General features: G+C 51.8%; 1 protein-coding gene across 2 annotated transcripts in view; it reads left to right on the top strand.

The window, feature by feature from the left end:
• MAPKAP1 (MAPK associated protein 1) overlaps positions 1 to 12,405 on the top strand; it is a 733,860-nt gene that overhangs the window by 573,382 nt on the left and 148,073 nt on the right. For both annotated transcript variants that reach the window (XM_078646092.1, XM_078646093.1), the window contains exon 8: positions 2,302 to 2,409. In XM_078646092.1, coding sequence (XP_078502218.1) covers positions 2,302 to 2,409 — 108 coding nt within the window. The remainder of the gene's footprint in view (positions 1 to 2,301; positions 2,410 to 12,405) is intronic.

Below are 12,405 nucleotides of genomic sequence, written 5' to 3'. Positions count from 1 at the left end.
GTTCACACTCTTTCTTTGCTCTGCTCTATGTTGCCTCTTCTCTGCTCCAGCTTTCCTTTACTTTGGGCCTGAGGAAAAGACCATGAATCTAGGCGCTAGTTTGGGTGAGTGGATCGGGGGATCCGTTCCATGTTAGTGACGTAATTTATTTTTGTAATGCGCACTTATGTTATGATATAACTCTTCTGTGACTGTGATGCCTCTTTTTGAAAACAATCTTTGTTTCACAACACACCTTAATGTTTTTAAGACTCCAATCTAATGATCTGCCATATTGGCGTATTTCCATCTCTTATAAATGGTTGTATGTTTATCTGTCCTGGTCATCAAGGGCGCTCTGGTCAGACTCCTGCCGGTTTACCTGAGGCACTGGTCAGACTCCTGGTGGCTTACCTGAGGCACTGGTCAGACTCCTTGTGGTTTACACGAGGCACTGGTCAGACTCCTGGTGGTTTACACGAGGCACTGGTCAGACTCCTTGTGGTTTACACGAGGCACTGGTCAGACTCCTGGTGGTCTACACGAGGCACTGGTCAGACTCCTGGCGGTTTATATGAGGCACTGGTCAGACTCCTGGTGGTTTATATGAGGCACTGGTCAGACTCCTGGTGGTTTACATGAGGCACTGGTCAGACTCCTGGTGGTTTACATGAGGCACTGGTCAGACTCCTGGTGGTTTACATGAGGCACTGGTCAGACTCCTGGCGGCTTACCTGAGGCACTGGTCAGACTCCTGGCGGTTTACCTGAGGCACTGGTCAGACTCCTGGCGGTTTACCTGAGGCACTGGTCAGACTCCTGGCGGCTTACCTGAGCCACTGGCCAGACTCCTGACGGCTTACCTGAGGCACTGGTCAGACTCCTGGTGGCTTACCTGAGGCACTGGTCAGACTCCTGGTGGCTTACCTGAGGCACTGGTCAGACTCCTGGTGGCTTACCTGAGGCACTGGTCAGACTCCTGGTGGCTTACCTGAGGCACTGGTCAGACTCCTGGCGGTTTACCTGAGGCACTGGTCAGACTCCTGGCGGTTTACCTGAGGCACTGGTCAGACTCCTGGCGGTTTACCTGAGGCACTGGTCAGACTCCTGGCGGTTTACCTGAGGCACTGGTCAGACTCCTGGTGTTTACCTGAGGCACTGGTCAGACTCCTGGTGTTTACCTGAGGCACTGGTCAGACTCCTGGTGGCTTACCTGAGGCACTGGTCAGACTCCTGGTGGATTACATGAGGCACTGGTCAGACTCCTGGTGGTTTACACGAGGCACTGGTGCATGCACAGCTACTTACTGCAGTTTGACTAGTCTGTTTCCAGCTCAGAGGTCTGACCTTTGCCTCGCTGCGCTCAGAAGTGTGCGCCTAGTGAATAGGCTGGACACGTCTGAGAGCTGGTGTGTGTGTGTCTGAGTGAGCCCATGTTCTTCCTGCTTCATACATGTGGACTCTGTCACAGCAGAGCCAGGTTCCCTGCACCAGCTCCTGTCACGTGCCTTATCCTCACCTATGAAACCGAGGCTCAGGAAACAGCCGTATATGGAACACACAGGCCTGGCTAACACTGCTCGTGGTGGCAGTCTGCACAGCAGCGGGCCAGGGTCTGTTGTGCAGTGAGAAACGCCCACCTAGCGCCTTAAGTTGGTTTCAAAGATCAGGATAGGCGCTCTCTATCACAATCTCTGCCCTCTCGGTGGTCGTACAGCACCCCAGGGCCGCTGCTGGTCACTCACCCCCAGGAGCAGCCTCTGCTCGTGTCTCCGTGCACTGAACCCAGGGACATCAGAGTTCGGGGGCCCTGGGCCAACGTATTTTGTGGCCCCCTATTCGAAACAGCTTTGGATTTAGGATCCGATTCCAGCTTTTTCATGCCCTCTTTGGACCGTTCACAAGCACTCTGGCCAAATTCTAAATGTGTTTTTATCGAATATTCAGGTATAGTGAATTGTGTTTTTAATATTGTAACACAGCAACAGCTCACTAATATTACTGCAAATACTCTCTGTGGCACCCTACCATTTCTCATATGTGAGATGTTTTGATCTAAAAGAAACTTTGCTATGGATGTTGCATAAAACACAAACATTATTTCGCTGCAAAATGTCTGTAATTGATTCTCACACATCACCACATTAAATATAAATTGAAGGAAACTGGTATTTAAAACAATCTGCTTAAGAATTATTCAAGCCGATCAGGACACGACTCTGAAGAACTGAGCTGGCTCTGTCAGGGGGCCCCCTCGAGGGCTGGGGCCCCGGGCCTCAGAGTGACCCCCCCCTCACCTGACCTGTTGTCCTTCTCTCCGCAGGCCCGCAGTACCGGCTGGAGAAGCAGGCGCAGCCCAACGTCCCCGTGGACCTGGACGGCACGCTGGAGAGCCAGGGCACGCTGGAGTTCTGCCTGGTCCGCGAGAACAGTACGTTTATCCTTTTCACTTTAACTCTTGAATTGTTGACGCTTCCGCCGCTTCCATGTTTGGCGCAAATCCCGTCTGGTGAGGCGAGTGCAGCCGGAGCCGACGCCGCCTCCCCGGCTCTGCTCAGCACCTCGCCAGAAGAGCTTCCCTCGAGAAAAGATTTATTTCAGGCCTGTAGTAAACAGTAAAGTGGTGAACGACCTGTTTTATCGTTTCTAGAGTATTTGTTATAAAAAGAAAACATGTTTCTGCAGGGTGCTGACAGTCTGGTGCAACGCCTCGGCTGTGACCTCGTGTAAAAATGAGTGTGACACGCCTCTGCTGCGACCTCGTGTAAAGATAAGTGTGACACGCCTCGGCTGTGACCTCGTGTAAAGATAAGTGTGACACGCCTCGGCTGTGACCTCGTGTAAAAATTAGTGTGACACACCTTGGCTGTGACCTCGTGTAAAAATTAGTGTGACACACCTCGGCTGTGACCTCGTGTAAAGATAAGTGTGACACGCCTCGGCTGTGACCTCGTGTAAAGATAAGTGTGACACGCCTCGGCTGTGACCTCGTGTAAAGATAAGTGTGACACGCCTCGGCTGTGACCTCGTGTAAAGATAAGTGTGACACGCCTCGGCTGTGACCTCGTGTAAAAATTAGTGTGACACACCTTGGCTGTGACCTCGCGTAAAGATGAGTGTGACACGCCTCTGCTGTGACCTCGTGTAAAGATGAGTGTGACACGCCTCGGCTGTGACCTCGTGTAAAGATGAGTGTGACACACCTCGGCTGTGACCTCGTGTAAAGATGAATGTGACACACCTCTGCTGCGACCTCGTGTAAAGATGAGTGTTGACACGCCTCGGCTGTGACTTCGTGTAAAGGTGAGTGTGACACGCCTCGGCTGTGACCTCGTGTAAAGATGAGTGTGACACGCCTCGGCTGTGACCTCGTGTAAAGGTGAGTGTGACACGCCTCGGTTGTGACCTCGTGTAAAGATGAGTGTGACACGCCTCGGCTGTGACCTTGTGTAAAGATAAGTGTGACACGCCTCGGCTGTGACCTCGTGTAAAGATGAGTGTGACACGCCTCGGCTGTGACCTCGTGTAAAGATGAGTGTGACACGCCTCGGCTGTGACCTCGTGTAAAGATGAGTGTGACACGCCTCGGCTGTGACCTCGTGTAAAGATGAGTGTGACACACCTCGGCTGTGACCTCGTGTAAAGATGAATGTGACACACCTCGGCTGCGACCTCGTGTAAAGATGAGTGTGACAAGCCTCGGCTGCGACCTCGTGTAAAGATGAGTGTGACACGCCTCTGCTGCGACCTCGTGTAAAGATGAGTGTGACACAGGAGTGTTGAGATTCTGAATGTTACTACAGAGGCTGACAGTCTGGTGCAACCTCGGCTGTGACCTCGTGTAAAGATGAGTGTGACACGCCTCGGCTGTGACCTCGTGTAAAGAGGAGTGTGACACAGGAGTGTTGAGATTCTGAATGTTACTACAGAGGTTGACAGTCTGGTGCAACGTCTCGGCTGTGACCTCATGTAAAGATGAGTGTGGCACAGGAGTGTTGAGATTCTGAATGTTACTACAGAAGCTGACAGTCTGGTGCAACGCCTCGGCTGTGACCTCGTGTAAAGATGAGTGTGAGACAGGAGTGTTGAGATTCTGAATGTTACTACAGAGGCTGACAGTCTGGTGCAACACCTTGGCTGTGACCTCGTGTAAAGGTGAGTGTGACACGCCTCGGCTGTGACCTCGTGTAAAGATGAGTGTGACACACCTCGGCTGTGACCTCGTGTAAAGATGAATGTGACACGCCTCTGCTGCGACCTCGTGTAAAGATTAGTGTGACACGCCTCGGCTGTGACCTCGTGTAAAGATGAGTGTGACACACCTCGGCTGTGACCTCGTGTAAAGATGAGTGTGACACAGGAGTGTTGAGATTCTGGACGTTACTACAGAGGCTGATAGTCTGGTGCAACGCCTCGGCTGTGACCTCGTGTAAAGATGAGTGTGACACGCCTCGGCTGTGACCTCGTGTAAAGATGAGTGTCAGATGCCTCGGCTGTGACCTCGTGTAAAGATGAGTGTGACACGCCTCGGCTGTGTCCTCCTGTAAAGGTGAGTGTGACACGCCTCGGCTGTGACCTCGTGTAAAGATGAGTGTGTCACACCTCGGTTGTGACCTCGTGTAAAGATGAGTGTGACGCGCCTCTGCTGCGACCTCGTGTGAAGATGAGTGTGACACGCCTCCGCTGTGACCTTGTGTAAAGATGAGTGTCAGATGCCTCGGCTGTGACCTTGTGTAAAGATGAGTGTGGCACAGGAGTGTTGAGATTCTGGATGTTACTACATAGGCTGACAGTCCAATGCAACGCCTCGGCTGTGACCTTGTGTAAAGATGAGTGTGGCACACCTTGGCTGTGACCTTGTGTAAAGATGAGTGTGAGACAGGAGTGTTGAGATTCTGGACGTTACTACAGAGGCTGACAGCCTGGTGCAACGCCTCGGCTGTGACCTCGTGTAAAGATGAGTGTTACACGCCTCGGCTGTGACCTCGTGTAAAGATGAGTGTCAGATGCCTCGGCTGTGACCTCGTGTAAAGATGAGTGTGACACGCCTTGTCTGTGACCTCGTGTAAAGATGAGTGTGACACGCCTCGTCTGTGACCTCGTGTAAAGACGAGTGTGACACAGGAGTGTTGAGATTCTGGACGTTACTACAGAGGCTGACAGTCTGGTGCAACGCCTCGGCTGTGACCTTGTGTAAAGATGAGTGTGACACACCTTGGCTGTGACCTCGTGTAAAGATGAGTGTGACACGCCTCTGCTGCGACCTCGTGTAAAGATGAGTGTGACACACCTCGGCTGTGACCTCGTGTAAAGATGAGTGTGACACACCTCGGCTGTGACCTCCTGTAAAGGTGAGTGTGACACGCCTCGGCTGTGACCTCGTGTAAAGATGAGTGTGACACACCTCGGCTGTGACCTCGTGTAAAGATGAGTGTGACGCGCCTCTGCTGCGACCTCGTGTGAAGATGAGTGTGACACAGGAGTGTTGAGATTCTGGACGTTACTACAGAGGCTGACAGTCTGATGCAACGCCTCGGCTGTGACCTCGTGTAAATATGAGTGTGAGACAGGAATGTTGAGATTCTGAATGTTACTACAGAGGCTGACAGTCTGGTGCAACGCCTCGGCTGTGACCTCGTGTAAAGGTGAGTGTGACCCGCCTCGGCTGTGACCTCGTGTAAAGATGAGTGTGACACACCTCGGCTGTGACCTCGTGTAAAGATGAGTGTGACACGCCTCTGCTGCGACCTCGTGTAAAGATGAGTGTGACACGCCTCGGCTGTGACCTCGTGTAAAGATGAGTGTGACGCGCCTCGTCTGTGACCTCGTGTAAAGATGAGTGTGACACGCCTCGGCTGTGACCTCGTGTAAAGATGAGTGTGACACAGTAGTGTTGAGATTCTGGACGTTACTACAGAGGCGTGACTTCTGAACTTTCGGCGCCTTCTGGAAACGAATGAATGTCTGTTTCCCTTAAAGACTAATGGCTGAAATATTTACAAAAGAAGACATTTGATAGGATTTGGACCAGAGCAATTTAGTGACGTATGGGAGTATCCCACATCACGTTGGTCAAGGTGTAGCCGGCCCAACTGCTTCACGCACACTAAGCGGAGTTCAGTCGGTAAGACCTCTGTCCATCACACTGTACACAGTAAAGGGAGACCAATGCCTTAAACAGTGTACACAAAGCAGACGGACTGATTGCCCCCGCCCCATTGTGCATCAAACTTCACAACGTGTGTCACTGTGCTCAGTACAGATGGACCAGCAGGCGCGCGCCAGCACCATTTAGGCTGGAAAAGCTATAGTACAGATGCACAGCCAAACTGCCTCTCCCCACCGTACGTCAGCACTCCATGTGTACACAGTATAGCCACTTCCCAATACATGTCCTATTGTACACAGCACACCAGACCCGCCGCTTCCAGTGACACTGCACTCAGTACATACGGACCATACCCCACATTCCATTACAGGTCCCATTGTACACAGTACACCAGACCAGCCACCGCTTCCAATTACACTGCGCTCTGTACATGCGGACCATAGGCCACATTCAGTTACAAGTCCCATTGTACACAGTACACCAGACCAGCCACCGCTTCCAATTACACTGCGCTCTGTACATGCGGACCATAGGCCACATTCAGTTACAAGTCCTATTGTACACAGTACACCAGACCCGCCACCACCGCACAGTACATGCGGATCATACCCCACATTCCATTACAGGTCCCATTGTACACAGTACACCAGACCAGCCACCGCTTCCAATTACACTGCGCTCTGTACATGCGGACCATAGGCCACATTCAGTTACAAGTCCCATTGTACACAGTACACCAGACCCGCCACCACCGCACAGTACATGCGGATCATACGCCACATTCCATACAGGTCCCATTGTACACAGTACACCAGACCAGCCACCGCTTCCAATTACACTGCGCTCTGTACATGCGGACCATAGGCCACATTCAGTTACAAGTCCCATTGTACACAGTACACCAGACCCGCCACCACCGCACAGTACATGCGGATCATACGCCACATTCCATACAGGTCCCATTGTACACAGTACACCAGACCAGCCACCGCTTCCAATTACACTGCGCTCTGTACATGCGGACCATAGGCCACATTCAGTTACAAGTCCCATTGTACACAGTACACCAGACCCGCCACCACCGCACAGTACATGCGGCTCATACGCCACATTCCATACAGGTCCCATTGTACACAGTACACCAGACCAGCCACCGCTTCCAATTACACTGCGCTCTGTACATGCGGACCATAGGCCACATTCAGTTACAAGTCCCATTGTACACAGTACACCAGACCCGCCACCACCGCACAGTACATGCGGATCATACGCCACATTCCATACAGGTCCCATTGTACACAGTACACCAGACCAGCCACCGCTTCCAATTACACTGCGCTCTGTACATGCGGACCATAGGCCACATTCAGTTACAAGTCCCATTGTACACAGTACACCAGACCCGCCACCACCGCACAGTACATGCGGATCATACGCCACATTCCATACAGGTCCCATTGTACACAGTACACCAGACCAGCCACCGCTTCCAATTACACTGCGCTCTGTACATGCGGACCATAGGCCACATTCAGTTACAAGTCCCATTGTACACAGTACACCAGACCCGCCACCACCGCACAGTACATGCGGATCATACGCCACATTCCATACAGGTCCCATTGTACACAGTACACCAGACCAGCCACCGCTTCCAATTACACTGCGCTCTGTACATGCGGACCATAGGCCACATTCAGTTACAAGTCCCATTGTACACAGTACACCAGACCCGCCACCACCGCACAGTACATGCGGATCATACGCCACATTCCATACAGGTCCCATTGTACACAGTACACCAGACCAGCCACCGCTTCCAATTACACTGCGCTCTGTACATGCGGACCATAGGCCACATTCAGTTACAAGTCCCATTGTACACAGTACACCAGACCCGCCACCACCGCACAGTACATGCGGATCATACGCCACATTCCATACAGGTCCCATTGTACACAGTACACCAGACCAGCCACCGCTTCCAATTACACTGCGCTCTGTACATGCGGACCATAGGCCACATTCAGTTACAAGTCCCATTGTACACAGTACACCAGACCCGCCACCACCGCACAGTACATGCGGCTCATACGCCACATTCCATACAGGTCCCATTGTACACAGTACACCAGACCAGCCACCGCTTCCAATTACACTGCGCTCTGTACATGCGGACCATAGGCCACATTCAGTTACAAGTCCCATTGTACACAGTACACCAGACCCGCCACCACCGCACAGTACATGCGGATCATACGCCACATTCCATACAGGTCCCATTGTACACAGTACACCAGACCAGCCACCGCTTCCAATTACACTGCGCTCTGTACATGCGGACCATAGGCCACATTCAGTTACAAGTCCCATTGTACACAGTACACCAGACCCGCCACCACCACACAGTACATGCGGATCATACGCCACATTCCATACAGGTCCCATTGTACACAGTACACCAGACCAGCCACCGCTTCCAATTACACTGCGCTCTGTACATGCGGACCATAGGCCACATTCAGTTACAAGTCCCATTGTACACAGTACACCAGACCCGCCACCACCGCACAGTACATGCGGATCATACGCCACATTCCATACAGGTCCCATTGTACACAGTACACCAGACCAGCCACCGCTTCCAATTACACTGCGCTCTGTACATGCGGACCATAGGCCACATTCAGTTACAAGTCCCATTGTACACAGTACACCAGACCCGCCACCACCGCACAGTACATGCGGATCATACGCCACATTCCATACAGGTCCCATTGTACACAGTACACCAGACCAGCCACCGCTTCCAATTACACTGCGCTCTGTACATGCGGACCATAGGCCACATTCAGTTATAAGTCCCATTGTACACAGTACACCAGACCCGCCACCACCGCACAGTACATGCGGATCATACGCCACATTCCATACAGGTCCCATTGTACACAGTACACCAGACCAGCCACCGCTTCCAATTACACTGCGCTCTGTACATGCGGACCATAGGCCACATTCAGTTACAAGTCCCATTGTACACAGTACACCAGACCCGCCACCACCGCACAGTACATGCGGCTCATACGCCACATTCCATACAGGTCCCATTGTACACAGTACACCAGACCAGCCACCGCTTCCAATTACACTGCGCTCTGTACATGCGGACCATAGGCCACATTCAGTTACAAGTCCCATTGTACACAGTACACCAGACCCGCCACCACCGCACAGTACATGCGGATCATACGCCACATTCCATACAGGTCCCATTGTACACAGTACACCAGACCAGCCACCGCTTCCAATTACACTGCGCTCTGTACATGCGGACCATAGGCCACATTCAGTTACAAGTCCCACTGTACACAGTACACCAGACCCGCCACCACCGCACAGTACATGCGGATCATACGCCACATTCCATACAGGTCCCATTGTACACAGTACACCAGACCAGCCACCGCTTCCAATTACACTGCGCTCTGTACATGCGGACCATAGGCCACATTCAGTTACAAGTCCCATTGTACACAGTACACCAGACCCGCCACCACCGCACAGTACATGCGGATCATACGCCACATTCCATACAGGTCCCATTGTACACAGTACACCAGACCAGCCACCGCTTCCAATTACACTGCGCTCTGTACATGCGGACCATAGGCCACATTCAGTTACAAGTCCCATTGTACACAGTACACCAGACCCGCCACCACCGCACAGTACATGCGGATCATACGCCACATTCCATACAGGTCCCATTGTACACAGTACACCAGACCAGCCACCGCTTCCAATTACACTGCGCTCTGTACATGCGGACCATAGGCCACATTCAGTTACAAGTCCCATTGTACACAGTACACCAGACCCGCCACCACCGCGCAGTACATGCGGGCCATACGCCACATTCCATACAGGTCCCATTGTACACAGTACACCAGACCAGCCACCGCTTCCAATTACACTGCGCTCTGTACATGCGGACCATAGGCCACATTCAGTTACAAGTCCCATTGTACACAGTATACCAGACCCGCCACCACCGCGCAGTACATGCGGGCCATACGCCACATTCCATACATGTCCCATTGTACACAGTACACCAGACCAGCCACCGCTTCCAATTACACTGCGCTCTGTACATGCGGACCATAGGCCACATTCAGTTACAAGTCCCATTGTACACAGTACACCAGACCCGCCACCACCACGCAGTACGTGCGGATCATACACCACATTCCATTGCAGGTCACATTGTACACAGTACACCAGACCCGCGACCACCGCGCAGTACATGCGGATCATACGCCACATTCCATTGCAGGTCACATAGTGCACAGTACACCAGACCCGCCACCACCGCGCAGTACATGCGGATCATACGCCACATTCCGTTGCAGGTCACATAGTGCACAGTACACCAGACCCGCCACCACCGCGCAGTACATGCGGATCATACGCCACATTCCGTTGCAGGTCACATAGTGCACAGTACACCAGACCCGCCACCACTGCGCAGTACATGCGGATCATACGCCACATTCCATTGCAGGTCACATTGTACTCTGTACAGTCGAACAGTCTGCTTCTTCCCATTACACAACATTGTACTCAGTTCCTGACGGACAGTATGTCCAGATTGACTGCCTCCTTCTATTAGATCGTTTTGATCTAACTATAGTTTAATTGTTAGCTCTTGTGCAAATGAGTTGTTTAATGGCTGATGGTTTCCTGCCTATTATTTCAGATATGTGTGCCGCCTTCTACAGCTTTGTTAACATACATAGAAACAAGCATTGGCAAATCTAATAGATCTGGCTTTGATGCGCACATTAAAAAATTCTGTTTGCATGCATTGCATGAACAAATACTATGTACCCTAAAAAAAGTGCCTGGGGAAAAACAGCAAAAATGATTGCTTACTGTATAGAATGCATATTGTAAATAAAGAAATAGATGTGACACAAAGCATGATGATCAAATGTACGTTTCAGATGTAAAATAGTCCACCGTGCATTTGAAGGGAAGCACTTACTGGGAGGTGGAATTTTACACCACATTGCCAATAGCTTGAGGTGTGAGAGCAATATTTCCGTAGGTGGAACCAAAGCCCACTTTAAGTATATTTTAAAGAATTGGTAAAAACGCGTCTTGCGAAAGCTTTGCTGTTAAGTCAGATCAGAAAATGAGTTTATTGACCTGGTAGACATACCTTGAAATTTTTGTTACCTCTTTCTTTGCCGTCATCAGTTAAGGGCGTTTAACATCGAAAATAATAGGAGACGGTTCAGTGGTTTCCTGTGTGCCATGTGGAGCCCTTCATTGCTTCTGTTGTCTCTCACATGATCTCCCCTGCCTTTCATCTGCTGAGCTCTGTCCTTCACTTGCTCTCCCTGCGCCATCACGGTTACCCTTTCCTACACTTTTCTGACCTCGCCTAGCAGCTTTGACCCCTTCATCTGCTGTCATATTCACTCATCTGCTGTGCTACCCAACATTTGCTGTCCTTTTGCTGCTTCTCTGCACTCCTCTTGTTTGTTCTCCAGTGTATCTGCTCTCTGTTGCCCCTCGTCTGTTCTCCTATGCCTTTCGCCTGAACTCTCACCCCTCAATCACTCTTGCTTGTCTTGCTACTGCTCTCCCTTGACTGCTCTCTCTTGCTCCTCGACCACTTTCCTGCCTCTCCACCTCTTTCCCTTGCCCTCTCAACCACTGTTCTTGGCCCCTCATCTGCTCCCTTCTTCCATACACCATCATCTCTAGGTCATCCGTCACCCCGATTGCTGTTGCCCATTCCTATACGTCATTCTCTTCTCCATCAACACCCTCATCCTTCTTGTCCCAACCCATCCTCATTGGTTCTTATCTCATCATTCCCTTTGCTTATCATCCCCTTCTCATGGGCTCTCCTCCTCCCCAGCGGCTTCGCTCCCCTCGCTGTTCCCCCTCATCTTCGCTCCCCTCGCTGCTCCCCTCCGCCCATCGGCTTTGGTCCCATCGGCTCTGCTCCCCTCGCCATCGGCTCTGCTCCCTTCACCGCTCACCATCAACTTTGGTCCCCTCACTGCCAGCTTTGGTCCTTTCACGAACTGACTTTGGTCGCCTCACCTCTCACCGTCGGCTAAGGCCCCCTCACAGCTCACTATCTCCTCTGGTCCCATCGCCGCTCATCATCTCCTTTGGTCCCATCACCGTGGGCTTTGGTCCCCTCACGGCTCACCATGGGCTTTGGTCCCCTCACGGCTCACCATGGGCTTTGGTCCCCTCACGGCTCACCATGGGCTTTGGTCCCCTCACAGCTCACTGTGA

Source organism: Lissotriton helveticus, chromosome 5_1, assembly GCF_964261635.1.
Source record: "Lissotriton helveticus chromosome 5_1, aLisHel1.1, whole genome shotgun sequence".
Taxonomy (NCBI): domain Eukaryota; kingdom Metazoa; phylum Chordata; class Amphibia; order Caudata; family Salamandridae; genus Lissotriton; species Lissotriton helveticus.
Note: the sequence above shows the minus strand (reverse complement) of the source record. Positions and strands in the feature narration are given on the sequence as shown.